The following is a 25,682-nucleotide window of genomic DNA, read 5'->3' as shown; positions in this document are numbered from 1 at the left end:
CCCTTGTCCCTTTCCTTTACTTAGTGTTGTGTATTTAATCCCTGGCTTTTTATGTTTCCAAATAAACTGGGTTATCAGAGTTTTGAGTGTTTTAAAGAATGCTTGTGGGATTGGGATTGGGATCATTTGAAATTTATATAGTATTTTAGGGAGGATTATCATCTTTATCGTATTTATTCTCCCTATCCATGAGAAAATCCTTGGAGAGAGTCTATTTAACTCTGTTTTCATGTCATTCAAAAGTTGAAGAAAATTTACTTTATATAATTTCTCTGGGGTTGGTGTTAATTTGATCCCTAGGTATTTTATTTCATCTTTTCTCCATTTAAACTGGAATTCATTTTTTTAACCTCTCTTCTTCTTCTTGTTTGTTAACATTAATACTCAGTACCTCTGATTTTTTTTTTATTAATTTTTAAATTAGATAGCTCACCATATTGTTTCATAGTTTTTATTATGTTTGGCAGGGTAATCCTGGGGTTAGTTATATATAGCAGGATGTCGTCCGCGAAAGCAGACACCTTGTACTCCTCTTGTCCTATCTTTATCCCCTTAATATCTACACTTCTCCTAATTGTTGCTAGTAGTGGTTCTAAGGATAGGATGAACAGCATTAAAGATAGAGGGCATCCTTGTCTTGTTCCATTGAACATCTCAAAGGATTCTGACATTGCTCCATTAATTTTTACTTTTGCGGTTGGACGATTATATAGTGTTTTAATCCATGCCATCATTCTAGGTCCTATTCCCAGTTCCTCTAAAGTTCTTAACATAAACTCCCAATTAACTCTGTGTAAGGGATTAGCTCAGTGGCGGGTGTGGATGACCCCTTGGGGGGGTGCGTTTTCCCAGAGAAATAGCCTAAAAGTGCTTGCAAACAACAGGTTGGTTTATTAATGGTGTTTTCTTCACCAGACTGCATGCAGCAAAAACATTCAAAATAAAATAAAACAGAAAATAAATCCTTGCCTCTGTGGGCGGCTACCTTCTCACTCTGGAACCTACCTAAGAGTCTGTCTCCAACCTACTGTTGGGCAGACTTTCTTGTCCTACAGCGGACACTCAATAGTCCATTTATAATATCTTCACAGGGCAAAACAGTCCTTTATTTCTTTCACACAGAAACAGTTCGTCTTCTCACCTTTGAGACGTCTTCACACTTGGTTACCCTCCCTGGTACACATTACTCCGGGGGGTCTTCTCCCAGGCCCACACATCCTGTCGGGAGGCGCACGTCTGACTGTCCTCCTTCTCCCAGCCCACATGGCTTCAGGAGACAGCTTCCGGAGGCAGCAATCCTCAGACTTCCTTTGGACAATTATAGAAGCCTTAACTCCCTCATTCTGAACAGGTGAAGTCTGTTCAGCGTCTTTAGACATTTCTTCTGGCTTCTGCAGCCGACACCCTATAGTAATTGGTGAATTGTATCTCCGATCTGTGACAACACTCACAGATTTACCTGACTTCCTGTTACATCTGTCAAATGCTTTTTCAGCATCTATTGACAGTAATATACTTGATGGTCTATTTTTTAACATTTGATTCATCAGAAGGATAGTTTTTATCCCATTATCCCGCCCCTGCCGACCCGGAATAAAGCCCACTTGGTCTTTATGTACCCACTCCCTCATCAAGCTCTTCATCCTTGTAGCTAATATTTTTGTAAATAATTTTGCGTCTGCATTGAGGAGGGAGATGGGTCTATAGCTGGAACACAATAGCGGATCTTTCTCCTCTTTACGGATAGCGGTGATTGAGGCAGATAGGGCGTCTTTACTCATTTCATACTGGGTACCTATTCCATTCATATACTCCTTTTAATCTTGGGGTTAGGAGTTCCCTGTATTTTTTATAGTAATTTATTGTATACCCATCGGGTCCTGGACTTTTGCCTGGACTAGTTTCTTTCTTTTATAGCCCTCTCTATTTCTTGTTCTGTGATTGGCCTCTCTAGAAATTATAGTTTGTCTTCGTCGACCCTTGTCAATTTGGCATTTCTAAGGTATTCTTTGATTTTCTCGCTCCTATCCGGATCAGTCCCCTGTATATCCTCTTTTTTTACGGAGGTTTGCGTAATATTTTTGAAATTCCTTAGCTATCACTTTTGTTGTTTGAATTATTTCCCCATTTTTATTCTTTATTTTATCTATAAAATTCACCCCTTTCTTCTTTTTTAGGATTCTTGCCAGGTTTTTTCCCACTTTATTACTCTCCGTGTATTTTTCTTTTATACATCTTTTCAATTCCTGTCTAATTTCTTGCTCAAGGAGATCTTTCAGTTCTTCTCTTTTTCCTTCTAATAGAATATTTGTGGTTGCATCTTGAGTTTTTTTTATGTTTTTGCTCTAGTTGAAATACTTCTGTCATCAGTGGGGAGGAGGAGGACTCACAGTGATTACATCCGTCCCATGTTCCGTGAAGCTCCATTCTCTGCCCATAGATAAGCTCCGCACACCGGGGGGCAGTGTGGGGAATTTAGTTCTTCGCTCCCCTGTTCCTCCACTGGTTGGCGCCTACAAAGACTACATCTCCCGGCATCCCTTGCACCTTATCAGCTGCCCCTGCACACAGACAGACAGCTCCAGCGGTGTCCTATCACACCGGAGGGGGATGATGTCACCTGCACGCAGAGACAATTCAAATAGATCGCCGCGTATGAGGAGCCCGGGCAGGATTCATGAGGGACTCGGCCTGCTCAGGTGAGAGAGACCCTCCCTATGCTAGGAATGGCTGTGCTGGAGAACACGGACAGTACACAATGCTTATGGGCGTGACAGCTATGTGGGGAGACTGCTAATACTCGGTGCGGGGTGCATGGAGGGTGTTCCAGTGAGAAGAGCAGCTTGCTGGGTGGCTGGAGCCTCCCATTGATCTGCAGTCACTGGACACAATGGGGGCAACTACTGCCTCCCTTTCATTCTCCTCCATTCATACTGTCCTCCCACTGGAAGCACGGCGCAGAAGGCTGTGCTGCTGCCTGCATGCCCTGCTGCAATACTTCATGATTTCCATCCATTCTCAATATCGCAATATATATCGTTGGAAAAAAAATATCGCAATATATTTTTTTTCCAATATCGTGCAGGCCTATTTCCACCCATCCATTTTAGGTTGTTCTCTAGTCATTCTTATCTTCACTGTGATGGGGGTGTGGTCAGACCAGGTCCTAGTCCCAATCCCTGCCTCGATTACTCTTTCAATCCATCTATGTTCTATAAGTACATAGTCTAGTCTCGAATATGTTCCATGAACATTCGAGAAACAAGTAAAGTCTCTTTCTTTTGGATGGAGAATTCTCCAGATATCCGCCAATTGGTTTGTAAATAATTTTTCCTTAATTATCCTTGTCTGGCTTTTTTTATTTCGTAGAGTTTTTGAAGTGGTATCTATTTTAGGATCGAGGCATAGATTGAGGTCCCCTGCAAAGATCACTCTTTCCTTTTTGAACTACATTAATTTTCCCAGGACCTTTCCCAGAATGTCTCTCATTGGGGCTATATACATTTGCTAGGGTAACTTCCTCTTCCCCTATTTTTCCTCTTAAGAAGAGGTATCTTCCCTCCTGGATCTACTAATCTCGCCTCTAGAGCAAATCCAAAGCCCCTGGCAAAGCCAATGGCTACACCCTTGGACTTCCTCTTGAGGGAGTCCGCGTAGTACCAGGTAGGATGGCTCTGGGATTACAACCTAATATTGGATGTGTGGGTTATATGAGTCTCTTGCAAAAATGTTAAATCTGCTTTCAAATAATTTATTTCCTTTAAGATTTTTTTCCTTTTATCTGGTGAATTTAGTCCTCGCACCACATTATATGACATTATATTGACTACCACCATTTCTGGTTTTTGACCCTCATTCTTTTATTCATTCCCTTGTCACTCGGCTGAGCTCTAGTATGGGCTAAAATACCTAAGGGCTCATATCCCTTTGGGTCTAATTGTTTCTTATAGGAGTTAATTGATTTTTTGGATTTCTTTTTTCCTCTTTCCCTCCCTCTCCTCCCTCCCCCACCTTCCCCCGTCCCCTCACTCACCCTTGTGGGGGCCTAGCGTTCCCTCTTCCCTTAGCCAGGACAGTCGATTCCCCTTCCTCCCTTTCCAATCGACTTATTTCCGAGGTTGAGCTCTGACCATGGTCGCCCTTCCCATCCATCTTTCCGATTGCTAGGTCCGATGGTAGAGGCCTGCTGATTACTATGGTACCATCCGTTTTGCACTCTTATTTTACTCCTTTCTCTGGTATTCCTCTTATTCGTAGGTTTTTTCTTCTGTCTGTTCTCCTGATCTTCCATTTTATATAACATGTTTCTCTGATCCAGCTGTATTTTCTTAATTTGCTCTTTTAAATTTCTTAGCTTTTTTCCATGGGTGTCTATCTTCTTTTCTGTTTCTTCCACCCTAACCAGGATATGTCCCAAATCACCATAAAGGGTAGCCATTTCAGTTTTAATTGATTTCTCAAGGCTATCAAACATTTCAAGCATCTCCGATTTTGATGGAGGAGGGTCTTTTCCACTTATTTCCTCTTCTCTGCTCATTTCTCCATCGCCTGCTGTTTGAGTACTTTCTCTTGATACTTCCAAGTTTTCTTCTCCGCTTGCACCTATATGTTTTTGGCCTTTGGTTTTTTTACTTCCCTCTGTATTTTGTTTTGGTTTGACGACTAGTTGTTTCTCTGGCAACATATTTTGCCCTTTCCTTTCCGGAGTGATGTACATCTTAATTGTCCCTGGGCTTGCCGTAATTTTTGCAGGTTTCCCTGCCACTTCTTTTGTCTGTTTTTCATTTTTATCTTCAAGACTCTCTTGGCGACTTTTTAGTGCTGAATGCGTAAGTATTTATTTTAGAATAGGGTCGTTTATATCGTTATGTCATGTGTCACCTACAGAGGAAGGTACTGAGAAGTCAAATGTAGATCCTTTCCTTATCCTGAAGTGATTATCCGTTTATTTTCTTGGGTCTTTTTATTATTGTTTTTTTTTTTTTTTTTCTTTTCCTCTTTTATTCTTTGGAGTATCTGGGATGTTTCCGTTTATTTTATCCCTGTTTGACGTATATCCTTTCCTTGCAGTTAATACATATTTATCTTGCCCCGAGCCCTCGTAGATGTATAGCGTATAACATGTATAGCATATAGTTGTATACGCTGTGCCTTTTTTTTTTTTTTTTTTTGAAAATGAAAGAGGCTTCAGGGGCACATCAGTGAAAACACAGAGAAGAGAGAAAAAAAAAAAAAAAGAAAAACCCCTGTGGAGGTCTATTTGAAGAGCTATGAAGAGTCCAAACCTCTGAGCTTTAACCAGATGCTTTATCGTTTCTTCTTCTTATAACAAATACAGGTGTCAGGTGTATTTATAGAGACAGTGTGTAATATCCCCCTTTTTTCAAATAGTCCTATCCAGTCCTTTCCACCCTTCTATAATAGGGACATGGATCTTCCGGCACCCTTTCTTTTCAGTTGATTTTAAATGTAGGACAGTTTTGGTCCAAATACTGGTGATTGTATGGCAGTGATTTTAAAAATGAAGAGGGTTTCCGGGATGAAATAAGAAAAGAAAAAACATTTGTTTGAGGTAATATAGGAAGTCCAGACTTATAAGTGCTGACCAGGTACTTTCCCCTTTGTTATCCCCTCTTCTTATTACAAACCAAGAGGATAAGGAAACTTATGAAGGAAATATGTAGTATCACCCTTCTTCAATCTGTCCTAGCCAGACCTCACCACCCTTTAACAGAGCGCTAATGGTTCTTCCATTATTCACAGTCAAAGTCCAGGGTGTATAATAAGAAGGTAATAGGTAGAAAAGAAAGGGGGGGCTTTCGCCCTCTCACCACTTCTCCGTCGATCGTGTTCGGACTGTCTCCAGCGCCACTGAGTGGGGTTCCAGCTCTCCTCTGTGTAAACTTGGTCGGCTGCCGGACTAAGTGTCACGGCCACTTGCGGTGTCCCCGCTGCGGACTCCGCCTGAAGTCGGCTCCCTCTCTGGCCGCCTCGCTGCACACCCATGCACTCGCACGTCCTGCCTGGTCTCCGCCCCTTCTGTCAGCGGGACCCGGCCTCACCAGCGGCAGCTTCCTCCAAGTCCGGAACGGATCGTTGCAGCGATCCACCGATCGTCTTCTCTCAGCGGTGAGAGGGGAATGATCCTAAGGGGAACTGATCAGCAGCCCATAGAGGTGGGGGAGCTGAGAGCCTTCAAACACATCTCTCCGGACGGCTCTCCACACAGCATCAGCCTGCACACCAGTTTGGCGCCATTGACAGGCTTCTCCCTCGAGATCTCCTCCTGTTGGCGCCTTGGAGGCTTTCAAGCACAACTTGAAGAGACAACACTGGATTTAAAGGATGCCTACTTTCACATCCCCATTCACCTGACTCATCAGAAATACCCAAGACTAGCAGTGAAGCTGGGACCGGAGGTCAGACATGTTCAATTTCGGGCACTGCCCTTCGGATTATCCTCAGCCCCCCGGATCTTCACCAAGGTCCTGGGGGAAGCTTTAGCTCCATTGAGACTGAAGTCCATTATGATCATTCCTTACCTGGACGATCTCCTGGTAGTGGCGGATTCAGGTCAGAAACTGAGGGAGGACCTCCATATAGTTCAGGAGTTCCTTGGGTCACTAGAATGGAGGATCAACAAACAAAAATCTTGCCTGACACCATCCCAGAGAGTGACTTATCTAGGGTATGAAATCTCCTCTTTGGACCAAAGAATTTTTCTCCCAAAACTGAAGGTAATAAGGATGTTTCACATGGTAGCTTCCTTACAGACCAGCCAGTGGGTATCACTCAGGGATCATAACAAGAGTCATAGGCCTCCTGACCTCCTGTTTTCCAGCTGTCCCCTGGGCAAGGTACCAACAGTGTCCCCTCCAATGGTTCCTGTTAAAGTACTGGGACGGACTCCCAAATTCCTTGGAACTGAAGGTGAAAATCCTTACCAGGGTAAAAAGAACCCTATGGTGGTGGAGATCACCTCTCCACCTTACAGAGGGACTTATCTGGGTTGTTCAAATATCGCAAAGAATAACCACAGACGCAAGCTCTTCCGGATGGGGGGCCCATCTCCAGAACCAGTTGGCTCAGGGAGAATGGTCCCAACTGGAAGCTCTAACTTCATCAAATCAAAAAGAGCTCATGGCAGTACAAAAAGCCTTAGAGATCTTTCAGACGGACATAAGGGGAAGTCATCTGCAGATTCAGTATGACAATATAGCTACAGTGGCGTACCTGAACAAACAGGGAGGTACTCGGAGTTGGGGGTTACAGAGCATAGCCCAGAAAATCTTTTCCTGAGCCGAACTGAACCTTGCCTCCATTTCAGCTATTCATATAAAAGGGACTCGGAATGTCTTAGCAGACCACCTCAGCCGCCACCGGGTATGTTGGAACAATTGGTCCCTCAACCCAACGGACTTTGCAGAGATTGCAGCCAAGTGGGGTCTTCCAGAAGTGGACCTTTTTGCAGACCAAACAGCAAAACAAAAAGTTTTTTTCCCCTGAACCAATGGGATCAGTCCCTGGGGGTCGACGCCTTTGCAAACATATGGTCTTTCAATCTCTGCTATGCCTTCCCCCCCAGTCAGGATAATATCAGAGGTCCTCCGGAAATTCTTCCAAGAGGTTACAGACCTGATTCGGATAGCTCCCTTTTGGCCCAAAAGGCCATGGTTTTCACGACTGCAGGCCCTGTCCTCCAAGCCTCCAATAGTTTTGCCCTGGAGACAGGACCTGTTGACTCAGGGTCCAGTGACTAATCCACACATCAGAGCCCTGAACCTAACAGCTTGGTATCTGAAGAGCAAATACTAAGTTCCCAGGGATTATCAGACAAGGTAATTAACACCTTGATTAATTGTCGAAAACCTGTCACGAGAGCCATATATTCCAAGGTATGGAAAAAGTTTTAACTCTTGGATGGCTGAAAATCACAGGACATCTCCAGATGTACCATCTATTTTGGAATTTTTTCAAGAGGGCATCGATAAGGGCCTCTCCCTTAGTACTTTAAAGTGCAGGCTGCTGCCATTCGCATATTTCTTCCGTATTCCCTGCGGGAAAATCCCATTATAGCTAGGTTCTTCAGGGCACTGGTCGGGACAAAGCCTATAGTGGTCAGAACATGTCCAACTTGGAACCTATCTCTTGTCCTTCAAGCTTTAGCGACGGTCCCTTTCGAACCCTTAAAGGATTTAACAGAAAGACTACTCACTCTGACAACTTCATTTTTAGTGGCAGTGACGTCGGCTCGCAGAGTCAGTGAGTTGCAGGCTCTCTCAATTAGGAAGCCCTTTCTTATGATTTTTGAAGATAGAATAGTGTTAAAAACCGATCCAGGGTTTTTACCCAAGGTAGCTACTTCCTTTCATAGAACACAGGATATTGTACTAACTACCTTTTTGTAGTTCTCCAAATAATGAAAAAGAAAATAATTATAGTTTTTTGGATGTCAGAAGAACTCTTCTGGCCTACCTGGAGGTGACTAAAACCTTTAGGAAGTGTGATACCCTATTTGTGCTTTTCACTGGTACACATAGGGGTGACAAAGCTTCAAAAGCCACCATAGCTAGGTGGATAAGACAGACTATTACAGAAGCCGACACAGCAAAGAATGTGGTTCCACCATTTATCAACGCACATTCAACAAGGGCCTTATCCACGTCTTGGGCCGAAAGGGCTGGTGCCTCACCAGAGCAAATCTGTAAGGCAGCTACCTGGTCTAACTTTTCGACCTTTGTTAAACAGACATTATCGCCTGGACCTCCTCTCTTCTCAGGAACAGGCGTTTGGTCGAAAGGTGCTCCAGGCAGTGGTCCCTCCCTAGACTGGTAAGTTCCTGGCTCATCGTCTCATGGGCTGTCCTGGAAGACTACTTGAGAAAAGCTGAGTTAGACTTACCGGTAACTCCTTTTCTAGTAGTCTTCCAGGACAGCCGGATTCCCACCCGGTGTTGTCATGTATTCTGTATACAGTGGGTACGGAAAGTATTCAGACCCCCTTAAATTTTTCACTCTTTGTTATATTGCAGCCATTTGCTAAAATCATTTAAGTTCATTCTTCTTCCTCATGAATGTACACATAGCACCCCATACTGACAGAAAAACACAGAATTGTTGACATTGTTGCAGATTTATTAAAAAAGAAAAACTGAAATATCACATGGTCCTAAGTATTCAGACCCTTTGCTCAGTATTTAGTAGAAGCCCCCTTTTGATCTAATACAGCCAGGAGTCTTTTTGGGAAAGATGCAACAAGTCTTTCACACCTGGATTTGGGAATCCTCTGCCATTCCTCCTTGCAGATCCTCTCTAGTTCTGTCAGGTTGGATGGTAAACGTTGGTGGACAGCCATTTTTAGGTCTCTCCAGAGATGCTCAATTGGGTTTAAGTCAGGGCTCTGGCTGGGCCATTCAAGAACAGTCACGGAGTTGTTGTGAAGCCACTCCTTCGTTATTTTAGCTGTGTGCTTAGGGTCATTGTCTTGTTGGAAGGTAAACCTTCGGCCCAGTCTGAGGTCCAGAGCACTCTGGAGAAGGTTTTTGTCCAGGATATCCCTGTACTTGGCCGCATTCATCTTTCCCTCGATTGCAACCAGTCATCCTGTCCCTGCAGCTGAAAAACACCCCCACAGCATGATGCTGCCACCACCATGCTTCACTGTTGGGACTGTATTGGACAGGTGATGAGCAGTGCCTGGTTTTCTCCACACATACCGCTTAGAATTAAGGCCAAAAAGTTCTATTTTGGTCTCATCAGACCAGAGAATCTTATTTCTCACCATCTTGGAGTCCTTCAGGTGTTTTTTAGCAAACTCCATGCGGGCTTTCATGTGTCTTACACTGAGGAGAGGCTTCCGTCGGGCCACTCTGCCATAAAGCCCCGACTGGTGGAGGGCTGCAGTGATGGTTGACTTTCTACAACTTTCTCCCATCTCCTGACTGCATCTCTGGAGCTCAGCCACAGTGATCTTTGGGTTCTTCTTTACCTCTCTCACCAAGGCTCTTCTCCCCCGATAGCTCAGTTTGGCCGGACGGCCAGCTCTAGGAAGGGTTCTGGTCGTCCCAAACGTCTTCCATTTGAGGATTATGGAGGCCACTGTGCTCTTAGGAACCTTAAGTGCAGCAGAAATCTTTTTGTAACCTTGGCCAGATCTGTGCCTTGCCACAATTCTGTCTCTGAGCTCTTCAGGCAGTTCCTTTTACCCTCATGATTCTCATTTGCTCTGACATGCATTGTGATCTGGAAGGTCTTATATAGACAGGTGTGTGGCTTTCCTAATCAAGTCCAATCAGTATAATCAAACACAGCTGGACTCAAATGAAGGTGTAGAACCATCTCAAGGATGATTAGAAGAAATGGAAAGCACCTGAGTTAAATATATGAGTGTCACAGCAAAGGGTCTGAATACTTAGGACCATGTGATATTTCAGTTTTTCTTTTTTAATAAATCTTCAACAATGTCAACAATTCTGTGTTTTTCTGTCAGTATGGGGTGCTATGTGTACATTCATGAGGAAGAAGAATGAACTTAAATGATTTTAGCAAATGGCTGCAATATAACAAAGAGTGAAAAATTTAAGGGGGTCTGAATACTTTCCGTACCCACTGTATGTGTTTTACAGGATGTCCTACGGTTCTCGAGAATACTGAAGATGAGGACTAGGGCGACACCTTTTATTTGATTGGAATGTGTTTCCTGTCCTGGTAGGAGGAGCCCTAGGTCTCATGGGCTGTCCTGGAAGACTACTAGAAAAGGAGTTACCGGTAAGTCTAACTCAGCTTTTCTATCTTTTTGTGATGATCCCCTTCGCCGGGAAACCCCATTTCTACACTATATTGTGCTTGCGTAGAAGTTTTGCTACAGAGTGCAATTTTTTCCTCGCTTGGATAGTGTGCTGCGACAGGTCTGAGTATAGTTGTATAAGAACATACGGTTCCGGCAAGGGAGAATTGCGTCTTGAAAATTACATAAGGTCATCTTTCACGTGGTAAAAGTGGATCCTGGCAATAACATTGCAAGTGACATTATCTGGTAGATGAGAGGGTGTAGGAAGTCTATGAGCTCTGTTGACTACTACTTCTCTATCTGGGGTCTCTGGCAGAAGAGTGGCTATCATTTGCTGTATATAGCGGCGAATGTCTGAGGAGAGGACTGTCTCTGACACCCCCCTGAGCTTCACATTGTTTGTTTCTCCGTGAGCGGTCCTATAGGTCCGCTAATTTGGCTTTAAGTGCATCAAAATCTTCCTCCCTGTCCTTATGGGCATCTACTAGCTCATTACGCGTTCCCGCGAATTCACCCATTTTGTGTTTCATGTGAAGCTGCTGTGGTGGTAATGAAATTAACAGATGCACTAGATGGACAACAATGAGACGTCCTCCAAAACAGGAATGATTTTACAGGGGAAGGCCACTGACTTTTTGTATTTTCCCTACTCCTCTGACAGTTTTTCACTAGTTTTGCCTTTGGCTAGGGTCTGTCACTACTGGTAGCATGAGGCAATACCTGTACCCTATAGAACAGCCTTTCTCAACCTTTTCAACACAGTGGAACCCTTGAAATAAATTTCTGGTCTCGGGGAACTCCCTGCTAAAAAATTAAAAATCTACAACTCATGACACATGAGTGTGACAGTCAGTGGGAAGAATGCTCTTTACTCTTGTCATCATTGGGAAGCATTACCCCCTTAAAGATAGCTAAAAGGAACAATGGTGTCATTGGAAACTTATCTGAGATGCAGAAATTGCCCATTGCTCAAGGAATCCCTAGCAACCTCAGGAGGAACCCTGGTTGAGAAACCCTGCTATAGAGGTTGCACAGGCAGTCCATCTCCTCCAAGGTGGCACATCAATATGTGTCATTGCCAGAAGGTTTGCTGTGTCTCCCAGCACAGTCTCAAGAGCATGGAGAAGATTCCAGGAGACAGGCAGTTACTCTAGTAGAGCTGCACAGGGCCATATAAGGTCCTTAACTCATCAGCAGGACCGGTATCTGCTCCTTTGTGCAAAGAAGAACAGGATGAGCACTGCCAGAGCCCTACAAAATGACCTCCAGCAGCCCACTGGTGTGCATGTCTGACCAAACAATCAGAAACCGACTTCATGAGGATGGCCTGAGGGCCCAACATCCTCTAGTGGGCCCTGTGCTCACTGCCCGGCACCATAAAGCTCAATTGCCATTGCCTATTGCACACCAGAATTGGCAGGTCTGCCACTGATGTCCTATGCTTTCACAGATGAGAGCAGGTTCACCGTGAGCACATGTGAAGGATGTGAAAGGGTCTGGAGAAGCCGTGGAGAACATTATGCTGCCTGCAACATAGTTCAACATGACTGGTTTGGTGGTGGATCGGTGATGGGTTGGGGAGGCATATCCATGGAGGGGCGCACAGACCTCTACAGGTTAGACAATGACACCCTGATTGCCATTAGGTATTGGGGTGAAATCCTTGGACCCACTTTCAGACCCTACGCTGGTGAAGTGGGTCCTGGGTTCCTCCTGGTGCACGACAATGCCCGGCGAGAAAATGCAACTAGTACCTGGAGGATGAAGGAATTGATACCATTGAATGGCCCCAACTCTCGCCTGACCTAAATCCAGTAGAACACCTCAGTGAGGCCCTGGTCCAGATCTGGGAGGAAATACCCCCTGGACACCATCCATAGTCTCATTAGGAGCATGCCCCGACGTCAGGCATGCATACAAGCATGTGGGGGCTACTGAGTACCCTTTTGAGTTGCTGCAATAAAATTACAGCAAAATGGATTAGTGTGTGTGTATGTGTGTGTGTGTGTGTGTGTGTGTGTATATATATATATATATATATAATATATGGTTAGCTAGTGCTTACCTGCTCTGTGTAATGTTTTTGCACAGAGCATCCCTGATCCTCCTCTTCTCTGGCCCCTCCCTCCCTGCCTAGTGCTCCCATAGCAAGCAGCTTGCTGTAGGGGCTGATTTATGTGACCTGTGACCATACATACACAGAGCCGTAGCTCGGCCCCACCTCTTCTCTCTCCTCATTGGCTGTGATTGATAATGGGAGCCAATGGCTCCCGCTGCTGTCTCAGCCAATGCGGAGGGAGAGCCGACATTGATTTTCAGGGTGTCTTTGAATTCAGCCCGCTGTAGGTTGATCATTTTCATTTCAATTAAACAATGTGGCATCCTTTTTGATCCTAACACATTACCCAGTCTATATCAGTATAGATATTCAGCATGGTATTTTTCCCCATTGAGATCTGATGCGTTTTGAGAGTTCCTTTAATTTTTTATTTTTATTTTTTTTCTGAGCAGTGTATGATACCAGAGTGCCATGTTGAGGTAGAACTTAAAAACGCCTCTCTAATGGAAAATGGTTTGTAACCGTTGTCAGTAACTATAGTAAACAACCTGACATATAAAAGTGTCAGGAATAAGTTGAAAGGAGGACTCCATTATGCTTTAAGACCAAAGATACCTAAAGTAGCTTTCGCCTGATCTCCAGAAGAAGCCTGAGTCCTTTTTGGCAAGGGAGATCACAAACACACAGTAACAGAAATGAAGTAAATTTTAAGCGTACTTTCACTGTATATAGACCATAGTTTCTGTTTATTTACTAGGCATTGTTGTATCGATCAGTCTTGTATTGTATTCCTAATATTGTAATAGTTTTGTATATACAACATTTTTGTATGGTAATGGCACATTTATACACTAAAGGTCTGAGCTTCCATGCTTATACTGCAAAGTTACCTTGCTAGATAGACTCAAGCAAAACTGTAACCCAGTGCCATGTCACAAAAAAATGGCCTGGTCATGAAGTAGCTAAACATAGGCCAAGATGGCAGCTTCCTTGGCTAAAAACCAAAGGAGGGTTTACTTCCACAAGGAGTAAAACTAAATGAAATTTTATTTGTTAAAAAAAAAAAAAATATGCCATATTAAAGTTGGAGAAGAGGTATCTTTTATAAATGACTTAGTGAGTTGGTTTTCATATTAGGATACACCCTTCTTAAATAAGAATCGATCATTAGTGGATATCAACCATTATTCAGAGTCTCTAATAGGCTTCAGAAAAGGGTGGACCCGGGGGGCAGAGCACTGCGCCCTAGCCCACCAATTTGTGTGACAATAGCGAATTAAAATTCGCTATTGTCACACGGGTCCTCCTCCTGGCCAATCAGGAAGTGGGTCCGAGACCCGCTTCCTGATTGGCCGTAAGCGAAACCATGCCATTGGCCAAGGAGGAGGCGGGAGGACTCGAGACGCGGGGGGCTGAGGAGAAGCCGCTGCAGGTAAGTGCACTGACTGGTCTCTCTGCATTGAAGGGGGCATGGCACGCTGGTCTCTCTGCATTGATTGGGGGCACGCTGGTCTCTCTGCATTGAATAGGGGCACGGCACGCTGGTCTCCCTGCATTGAATGGGGGCACGCTGGTCTCTGCATTGAATGGGGGCACGCTGTTCTCTCTGCATTGAAAGAGGGCACGCTGGTGTCTCTGCATTGAAAGGGGGCACGCTGGTCTCTCTGTATTAAAAGGGGGCATTGAATTAGTTCATATTTTTTTCAAACTATAGTCCGGCCCCCAACAGTGTCTGAGGGACTGTGAACTGGCCACCTGTTTGAGGACCCCTGCCCTAGAACATAGTGCAGCTACCATCATATGACTATACACCATGTCCTTTACAGTACCGTATAGTATCTCTTGGGTGACTTCATGATATGACACAGCTTGATACGTGGGAAAAATTATATTGCCAATCCATTTCCTTTTTAAATATAATTTAAAATTTTCACCTAGAATTTCCACCCATAGTTTATTAGAAACTGATTGATGAGTAATTGATAACGTGATTGGATTGCTTTCATTTATTATTATAACTTCCATAAAGGTGCGTCAAGAAAAGTAAACTTGTTCTAGAGAGAGAGCACCTGAATAAAGTGTGGACTTTAAGGGCACAACATGAGACACATCATAAGTTACTTTTTAGTAAAATATACATTTATTACATAATGTTGTTCATCAACCGGGTGGCAGTCTACATGATACCAATACCCACTTCCGGTAAAGTCCATGATACTTGTATGTCTTTGCATGGAGATACTCTTTTGGACAGTTACTGATCAGCATTATTACTTCTAGGAGACAATATCATCCATGCCTATGTTTTCCCACTGAAGTACCCTGTACTTCACTTTCAACTTACTGCCTAAGGCTCCATGTACACGGGACGTTAGAAAAAACGTGCTGCAAAGCTAGTTCTAACGCCGGGAAAAAGCAGCTGTTAAACGTGCTTTCAGTAGCTTTTTCCATTTGTGTTATTGCACGTTTGGCCACGTTGCTTTTAGCAGCGTTTTTTCTGCCTCCATTCAAAATCAATGGTTCCCTATGGGAGCCTATTGATTTGAATGGAAGTCGCACCGCAAGTCGGATCAGGATGATGCGACTTGCGCTGTGAGAATCTTGAGGGGGAACTCCATGCCAAAAATGGGAAAAAAACTGCTTGGGGGTCCCCCCCAGGTTCCAAACCAGGCCCTTCGGATCTGGTATGGAATTTGAGGGTAGCCCCACGCCGAAAAAACGGCGTGGGGTCCCCCCCAAAATCCATACCAGACCCTTATCCGAGCACGCAGCCCGGTAGGGCAGGAAGGGGGAGGGGACGAGTGAGCGGCCCCACCCCCCCTGGACCATACCAGGCCACATGCCCTCAACATGGGGGGTGTTGGTGCTTTTGGGGCAGGGGGAGCTCTGCACCCCCCACCTCAAAGCACCTTGCCCCCATGTTGATGAGGACAAGGGCCTCATCCCCACAACCCTGGCTGGCGGTTGTGGGGGTCTGCGGGCAGGGGGCTCATCGGAATCTGGAAGCCCCCTTTAACAAGGGGGCCCCCCAGATCCCAGACCCCCTCCCTATGTGAATGGGTATGGGGTACATTGTACCCCTACCCATTCACCCCATAAAAGGCAGTGTATGTAAATAACGACAGGAGACGTTTTGGAAAGTTTATTAAAAATCTTCCTCCGGACTTCTCCGCTCTGGTCTTCTCCCTCTCCGCTCTTCTTGTCTTCTTCTCTTTTGCTTTCCAATCTTCTGCTCTTTTGCCCTCGGCTCTTCTTCTTCCTCCGGTCCTCCTCCGGCGATGTCCCCAGTGATTATGCCGGTCTCTGCAGCTTGTTGTATAGTCATTAGGGGTGTGGCTTCCCGATGACGTCATTGGGAGGCCCCGCCCCCTCATGCCACAAATGTCGTCATCTGTGACATGAGGGGGCGGGGTCTCCTGATGACGTCACCTGGCGACCACGCCCACAATGGCTTTATTACAAGCTGCAGAGACCGGAGACCGGCATAATCACCGGGGACAGCGTCGGAGGAGGACCGGAGGAAGAAGAAGAGCCGAGGGCAAAAGAGCAGAAGATTGGACAGCAGAAGAGCAGACAGCAAAAGAGCAGAAGACAAGAAGAGCGGAGAGGGAGATGACCAGAGCGGAGATGTTCGGATGAAGATTTTTTAATAAACTTTCCAAAACGTCTCCTGTCGTTATTAACATACACTGCCTTTTATGGGGTGAATGGGTAGGGGTACAATGTACCCCCATACCCATTCACATAGGGAGGGGGTCCAGGATCTGGGGGGCCCCCTTGTTAAAGGGGGCTTCCAGATTCCGATGAGCCCCCTGCCCGCAGACCCCCACAACCACCGGCCAGGGTTGTGGGGATGAGGCCCTTGTCCTCATCAACATGGGGGCAAGGTGCTTTGAGGTGGGAGGTGCAGAGCTCCTCCTGCCCTACCGGGCTGCGTGCTCGGATAAGGGTCTGGTATGGATTTTGGGGGGGACCCCACGCCGTTTTTTCATCGTGGGGCTACCCTCAAATTCCATATCAGACCCGAAGGGCCTGGTTTGGAACCTGGGGGGGACCCCCACGCAGTTTTTTTTCCCATTTTTGGCGTGGAGTTCCCCCTCAAGATTCTCACAGCGCAAGTCGCGCCGCAAGTCGGATCATCCTGATCTGACTTGCGGTGCGACTTCCATTCAAATCAATAGGCACCCATAGGGAACCATTGATTTTGAATGGAAGAAAAAAAATGTGTAACGTGGCTGAACGTACTTCATCACGTTCGATCGCGTTTGGTCCCGTTTTTGCGTTTGAAACGCCGGGAAACACACGTTTAAACGCAAATAATTGCGTTCCAAAAAACGTCCCTGAACTCAACTGCCTGCAAATGACTGTAAACAACCCTGTGTACATGGACAGATAACATAACATGTAGGTGGGTTCAGGGGCTTATGAAAAAACGCCCAACTGCTCCTAAATGGCCATTTACAATGTCCCGTGTACATGGAGCCTAAGGGTGAGAGGCTTTTTTCATTTTCCCCTACCATAAACACCTAAGGGTAGATATAACTTTCTACCCTCCCTTACCTAGTTGTGGCATATCTTTCTGGAAAAAGGAACCTTCTTTAAATACCACCCATATACAACAGGTGGGTTTTATTTATGTATATAAAACTAGAGATATAGCACCATTATATATAGCTAATGGGAACAAATTGAATACACTTATGTATGGCATTATTTATACCCCTAAAGATGTAGTGCCTCCATATACTCCATACACTCAGCCCTGTGGTATACATAGGGTACTACCGTGATGTACGAGTAGCGAGCTCGAACAGACCATGTGGATTTTGGTTTTTCATCTACAGCAACACATATACAATCTAACCACCTGTTGATTTAAGCGGAAGTCCAGCCTAATGCCATAAATTCTCCCCTGCAATCATTAATGTGAGTGGAGTTCAGCCTTATGTGTCAAGATGAAAAAAATCCCAGTTTTTCTACCCGAATTCTGAATTTTTAGTGCTGTAACATGACTTCAGTTCCTCTTCCTGCTGAGTCCAAGAGAAGCAAGTGGGCGTGGTTACTGAGAGCTAGTGACATCACTTCCAGGGAGGGACACTGTTCCTGTGTAGCCAGTGGGCCTATGCAGGATGGGAGGAGCTGATCATAGGTTCCCACCCAGTGTTCTCTCATCAGTAAGGATGCATTGTACATCCTAATTCATGAGAAAATTAAGAAATAATTCACACGGGGGGGGGGGGGGGACACATATACAGTATAGCTGTGCTGGGCTTTGAATGAAGACTACCATAGGTGAAGGAAGTTGTACCCACCGGGGATGGGGGGGGGGGGGGTGTAGAGTGTCAGTGTAGGTGGAAGTGCTTTGGGTTCTCAGCTCAGTCTTCGATTATTATAGTACAGGCAACCACACTGAGTCTAACTTTCTACCAGAGCGACTAATCAATGGCACCCGCTCCCCTCTATGCGACTTTGAAAATTAGTGATCTTGAAAAGGTACCTGCACTACCTTGATACGACTTTGATACAGAGAGTGTAAAGTTGCATCAAAGTTGCACTCTAAATCACAATAGTAGAAGCCTTTGGACACACAAAGTTGCATGACAAGTCACAGCCCATTCATTTCAACGGCACCTGTTCGCATCTATGTGAATTTGAAAAGGTACCTGCACTACTTTGATGCAACTTTTGATGCAACTTTGATCCAGAGAGTGTAAAGTTGGACCAAAGTTGCACTCTAAATTGCAATAGTGGAAACGTTGACTAAAGCTCCATTTCCACTAGTGCGACTTATCATGCAACTTTGGACACACAGTCCCATGACAAGTCATAGCCCATTAATTTCAACGGCACCCATTTCCCATCTATGCGACTTAGAAAATCAGCGACCTTGAAAAGGAACCTGCACTACTTTGATGCGACGTTGATCCAGAGAGTGTAAAGTTGAATCAAAGTTGCACTCCAAAGTCGCACTCCAGCCTACTGGCTATGTTTCCACTAGTGCAACTCTTAAGTTACGGCATTTAGAGTGCGACTTTGTTCCAACTTTACACTCTCTGGATCAAAGTCGCTTTAAGGTAGTGCAGAGTCAAAGTCGCTGATTTTCAAAGTGGCATAGATGGGAACAGGTGCCATTGAAATCAATGGGCTGTGACTTGTCATGCGACTTATTGTGTCCAAAGTCGCACTAGTGGACACAGCCTAAAGCTTATTACTCACATGCAATGAGCAATAGAAATTGATCTGTATCCTTCTCAACTTTCACAAATGTTCCTTTGTACATAGTTACATAGTAGGTGAGGTTGAATAAAGACAATAGTCCATCTAGTTCAACCTGTGTAGGTGTGTGTGGCTGTAATCATCTCACATACCCCTGAATGTTCTGATCCTTGAGATGTAAGTCTAAGAGTCTTTTGAAAGCCACCATACTACCCGCAGAAACCACCTCTTGTGGTAGAGAATTCCACAATCTTGTTGCCCTAACAGTAAAGAACCCCCCGCGTTGCCTTTTTATCTCTTTCATATATCGTGCCCGTCACGTGACCCCCCTCCCCCCAATTGCTCTCTCTTGCTCTCGCCCGCTCTCTCTCGCTCCCAAACTCTCGATCGATCTCTCAAGCTCTCTCGATCAATCTCTCAAGCTCCCTCGATTGATCTCTTTCTCGAGCGCTCTCTCTCTCTGGAGCTTTCTCTCGAGCGCTCTCTCTCTAGTGCTCTTTCTCTCTTTGGAGCGCTCTTTCTCTCACTCTCTCGAGCGCTCTCTCTTGCTCTCTCGAGCGCTCTCTCTTGCTCTCTCGAGCGCTCTCTCTTGCTCTCTCTCTCTCGATCTCTCCCTCTCTCTTTCAGGTATTAACATAAACAAGGCAATAATGACAGGAGGAGATCATGGTGAAGGAAAAGAGGGGTGGGGGTGGGCAGGTCCAGGCATGCCTGTCTAAGAAAGACAGACGACCTTATCAGGAAGTGAGATACAGCTTATAAATTTCAGATAACAGGAAATAGAGTTGTCGGTGAAGAACAGGAAGAAGCTCTTTGTCCAGCTTAGATAAGACTTTGTAAGCTACACAAGCATCTAGGCAGAAAATGAATAATATCAAAGATAAATATATTTAACATACTATGAATTGGAAAATTTTCATTTTTCACTGGAGTTTCCCTTTAATCCATCTACATCAGTTTTCTTAGTAAGCCTATTCATTTATTTATCATTTTTTAAGATTTTCATTTTCATTTTTCCTGCTCTGTTTAACATTCTTAAGACTTGAGTTGACTGTTTGGGCTTGGTAGCTATAACTTGGTCAGTACATACTAAGATTCTCTGGTTTACTAGCTATTCAGCATTTTTTTTTCCTTGGAAAAAGCAATCTTGCCCCGAGTGTTCCACTAAGGAGTTGATGCCTCTTGCACATGATACTCCTGTTTGAGCATCTACTTTTTCAGACCACTTTTATTGTATGTATTTGCATATATATATATATATATATATTTTTTTTTTTTTGCATTAGCACAATTTTGCACGCATTTTCGCTTTCTTGTTCTGCACAATATGTAAATGGCCATTTCTGCACATCTGTACGCATGAGACGTAAGTTATTGTCCAAAAAAGCAGATCTTCCTTTTTTTTTTTTACTCGAACTGGGTAGACTCAACGAGATTACCTATACAGGTGGGGGGTGGAGTACTTTAGACTGAGGGTTGGCAAGGCAGGGATTCAAATGCCATCGGATTGCCGATCCCCCCAAATAAGGAGAAAGACATGTCATTGTAACTTAAGGTGACCAGATTTTTAAAATGAAATCTGGGGACATATGTATTTTTTTATTTTGTTTTTATTGCCAAATGGCACATGACTGCATAATACACAGAGCGCTGGGCACAGGACTGCATAATACACAGAGCGCTGGGCACAGGACTGCATAATACACAGAGCGCTGGGCACAGAACTGCATAATACACAGAGCGCTGGGCACAGGACTGCATAATACACAGTGCTGGGCACAGGACTGCATAATACACAGAGCTGGGCACAGGACTGCATAATACACAGAGCGCTGGGCACAGGACTGCATAATATACATGAGGGTGTTAGGCATAGAGTGCAGGGTTCAGAGGTTTGCTATGCACACAGGACACTTCTGCCCCCACATCCATAGCTTTTCTCTGCACCCTTCTCTCACAGATTATCTCTGCAGCCACCTCTTAGCCCTTCCCCCCACAACAGCTAAAGTCTCCATCTCTTCATGCAGCTGCATCAGCTCTGACCTCTGCTCTCCCACTGCCCTCACCTGCGTACAAACAGACACCCCGATCTTCTCGCCTCCCGTTCCCAGCCCTCCACACAGTCAATTTTTGGCTCTGCCTCTCCTCCACTGAACAGCAACAGGAGCGGTAGTGGTATCGTCCAGCAGGGGGCTTCTGCATCTGAGCCAACAAGCTGTTTCTTAGCCAGTATGGGGATGCCCTGTCTACATTAATCCGGGGACAAAACTGGGGACAGATTTGGACTGGAGACTGTGTCCTCAATCCGGGGAATGTCCCCGGAAACTGGCGACGTCTGGTCACCCTACTGTAACTAACCAAAGATCTGATAATTGCCATAAAATCACTTGGGCACTCGAGCAGACTCGCTCATGTGAATGGACTATCTCCATTCACACACAGAGTGCGTCTCGGCCCTGCCCCCCATCCTTTCCTCATGGCTCACTAGCTGTGACTGACAGTAGCAGGAGGCAATGGCTCTCGCTCCTGTGTAAGCCTTTGAGGAAAGAGGGACCCCAGAGAGCCGGTGCTTTCATGCACATCACTAGATCAGGATGGGGCTCAGGTAAGTATAAGAAGGGGGGCTGCTGTAAAATAAAACCTTCTCCCTTTAGAACCACTATAATTACTGCACTTGTTTTTCAAAAGTGTGCAGTCTTGCCATGTTATACTTGCGTTCTTGCAGAATTTATACACCATCCTGTACACAAACAAAAATTAAACCTAGCTTATATCTTTGCTGTAGTACACATTTAAGTATTTTTAAGCTTTGGGTATTTCACTCTCTTGGCCAATATTATGTTGTATAAAAAACCAAAAGTAAAACATTTTTTGTTTCCTTTGGCAGGTATAAGACTGAAAATCTGAACAGCCCAAAAACTCTTCCTAATTTTGCTGTAATCATGAAGGTATGTACTGTTTTAGTTTTTGGTTTATTTTGTCTAGACTTGTTTGAAAACCATTTAAGCTGCCCATACATGTTAAGATTTCTCTCATTAAACACCGCAGGCTGAACAAGAGAATTCCCTTGATTTTCGCCCATCAAAGCTAAACAGGATAGATGGACGAATGTTGAATATTTTAAAGGGGTTGTAGAGTCAGAAGGTTTTTTTTTTTATCTTAATGCATTCAATACATTAAGATAAAAAGCCTTCTGTATGCAGCAGCCCCCTAATACTTACAGTACCTGAGCCCCCTCTCTATCCAGTGATGTCCATGAATCCAGCGTCTCAAACCATTAGAGATACTTACTCCTTACTGGGAGAGATGTGCGACTGCACTATGAGGGACTCCTCCTATATCTGCTAGCTAGTGGACACTGATAGAGTACAGGTGGGGGAGGGTGCGGTGCTCAACCCCAGAGTCTGGTCAGACCGAATACATTACAAACAAAAAGGAGCTGGGGGGGGGGGGGGGGTGCACACCCTGCACATGCATTTCTAAAGCTCGTGCAGCTATAGACCAAGAGACATGCATATTTAAAAAAAATAGTGCACACATGCAAAAGAAATGACTATCAAATATAAAGGCAATCAATAAATAAAAATGGGGATTTAGTCCCACCATATGGCCATATCGTGCTCAAGCCCACCACTACATCAAAGTACCCCATTGTCAGTGGGTCCTACACTAGCCATAAAAAGACCTAGTCCTCTTCGTCCCAGAATGCCCTGCACTCCTCTTCCTCTCTCTGTGGCCGTGGCCCACGCCATCACTTCCTGCTTGCATTGATTCCTGGGAGCTGAGCGTCATCGCTCCCAGGAATCAATGTGCCTGCACCGGCCCCGCTCGTCATGTCCGGTGCAGGTACGTCATTCCTGCATGCCCAGAAGCTGTTTATCAGGTAATGACGCGCCTGCACCGGACAATGCGGTGCAGGCGCATTGATTCCTGGGATCGATGACGCTCAGCTCCCAGGAATCAATGCAAGCAGGAAGTGACGGCGCGGGCCACGGCCGCAGAGAGAGGAAGAGGAAGTAAGGTGAGTATATTTTCTTTGAAAACAAGGTTAGTAAAGAAAAAAAAAATCGTGATTTTCCATTTATTTTTCATTGACAGACGTAGTCCTCCTTGATTTAATATCAACTCGGGTTATACTGCCCTCTACAGGAGTAGGACTAGACAGGAAAGAAAACGTTCTGGCCACACCCTAGGGGCAGTCCCAGAGGGTATATCCTCTCACTTCCTGCTACAGCAAATCAGTTTTTTTCTGTCTAGTTAGGAGTAAGGACCTAGATTCCTTGCTAGGATCTTCGGTCCTGGCAGGATTTTTTTTTTTTTAGAAATACTTTTTTAGACAGCTTTTTTTCTCCAGTGTTTGTGAGATCTTCAAGCAAGTACGCTGAAACTGGACGACGGGCTGGATGTTGAGATCCAGTGGTCACCCCAGTTCAGCCTACGAGCGCGTGCAGGCCATAGCTCCGCGCTGGGTCGGCCGCGACATAGTCCCACTGGATCGGGGACTGACCCTGCGATTTAAACGTCTCGCCTGGACGCCAATGACCAACAGAGTCACGGCGTCCGTATTGGTCGACAGCCCCCCCACCCTGGTGGAGAGGGGTTCTGTCAGGAGTTGGTGCCCGCCTGGTTCCGGTATGGTGAGTAGAATGTTCCCCCTCTCCCCCTGTCGGGTTGTTGGTGGACGCGGGCCCCTCTCTGGGATGGTCGGACACTCGGTTTTCTGGGTCTCCCCTCTATCCTATAACAGGTCACAGATCCCCCAATTTGAGTGTGATTTTTGTGAATAGAAACCAGGAGGCTTGGTTTGGGAGCTGACTATCTAAAGTCACTATATGACTGTAAGGGTGACTGAAGTCAGTGGCAGACAACTAAAAGGCATTACTATTGCGGTATAGAGGTATCCTACCTGTCTAGTGTGTACACAGGCCGATGCCTATGCCTGAGTTACTGCAGCCACAGATCGCCATCCCTCCAGAAAGCCGGTCACTTCCACAGGCCACACAGCGTCCCGCAGGCCGAGGACACCTCCCGCAGGCTGAGGCTCTTCTGCAGGCCGCACAGGCCGAATGCACACATCCCGCAGGCCGCTGCTAGCTTGCAAGCCGCCGCTATCCTACACAGGCCGCCGCCATTTTCCTGCAGATCGCACGAGGCTACGCCAATATGGCGTAGCCCCAGCATGGGGACGGCCATGTTTGAGGTGACCAAACACCTCGTGGAGTAATTGGGAGGCGCCGGAAGGCGTGTAAAGGGGCGGAGCCGCCTCCTTGGCCCAGGGAAAGCAAGCCAAAGACTTCCTGTCTGTAACAGACAGTGCTGGAAGCAGGTTGATAAGAAACTTCTGTGCATCAGGTGAGCCTTGGGGTCTCTCTCTCTCTCTCTCTTTCTGAGGGGTCCAAGCAGGTAGACTGAGGGGCGCTACTGCGCTGGGGGACTAAGTTTTTAAAAAAAAAAAAAAAAAATGTTTTTTTTTCTTGCAATTAATTTTTTTGTGTTTGCTGGCAAGTGTCTTGTTACATGAACCCTGCCACTCATGTATCCCCACCTGATCCCCTCGGGGTGGCCGCAGGACCCTCCAGTACCCCACTTGTGATGGTGCATTATCAGCAGTTTTGGAGTCTTTGGTATCCCGGGTGGAGGTAGCCTGTCAGGGACGGGGGTCAAGAAGAGCGACCCCCGCCTACCCTTATGTCATCTGATACTTCAGATACGGATTCTGAGCTTGTCATTGCCGGGAAATCTTGAGGTTACACCGGCAGAGGTAGCTAAGACTCGTATTCCTTTTTTGGTACTAGCAAGCCTACCAAAATGGTGAAGGGTTTCCTTTGCCCAAATGGGGTCTTCTGTAAACGAGCCCCTGCTATTTCCAAACGCATTGCTAGGCGCTATCATTTTGAGGAATCCCTCATTACAAAGATGGACGGTACCACCAATAGTGGACTCACCGATTTCCAGACTAAATAAAGCCACTGTTATCTCGTTGGATTGACAGAATGGGCCCCACCCATCTCTAGGGTGGGGGGACGTCTTCACCGGTTTCCGGATCCAGGGCTTTCCAGAATCCCGGATAAAGGGGTTCGCAAGGTCATATGGTCGGGATACAAGATCGAGTTTCGATCACTTCCACCGGTGCGATTCTTCCCTTCCAATATTCGACATCCCCGGGTCGCTTAAAAAGCTTTGCGGGGAACAGCTTGATGCAACAAGCAGTGGTAGTTCCCATTCCTTGGAAGAGTTCTAGTCGAACCATAGGCGTGCGCACAGGGTGTGCCGGGTGTGCCTGGGCACACCCTAATCAGCTAGGGCACATTAGCATTATAGCTCTGTTTGCCAGTGAGGAGATGGGAAAGATCTCCCTCGGGCCTGCTCTGCCATAAGAGAAGTGCCACACACTTCTATTTCACTTTGCCAGCAGGGAGAGTAATGTATCAGGGCCATGTACATGTAGGCAAACACATGCATGTGTATTTAAACTTTGGGGTGCACACCTATGAGTCGAACCTGTTCACAATGCCCAGGAAAAAGGGCTAGGTGCGTCCAATTCTGGTCTTGGAAGAGATGGAGTCCATCCATACAGTGGTGGCCTCCCTGCATCAGGGGGATTTCCTGGCGTCCATAG

The 25,682-nt window shown here is 45.6% G+C and overlaps 1 protein-coding gene across 1 annotated transcript in view; it reads left to right on the top strand.

Annotated features, from left to right (window-relative positions):
• Positions 1-25,682, top strand: part of ARID4B (AT-rich interaction domain 4B) — a gene marked incomplete at its 3' end in the record, with an annotated part of 1,242,797 nt that overhangs the window by 99,315 nt on the left and 1,117,800 nt on the right. Inside the window, 1 exon segment of the mRNA XM_082250934.1 lies at positions 21,951-22,011. Within this exon segment, the coding sequence (XP_082107060.1) occupies positions 21,951-22,011 (61 nt within the window).

The sequence above is a fragment of the Pelophylax lessonae genome (genome assembly GCF_965119305.1).
Source record: "Pelophylax lessonae genome assembly, chromosome: 3".
Classification (NCBI taxonomy): Eukaryota; Metazoa; Chordata; class Amphibia; order Anura; family Ranidae; genus Pelophylax; species Pelophylax lessonae.
Note: the sequence above shows the minus strand (reverse complement) of the source record. Positions and strands in the feature narration are given on the sequence as shown.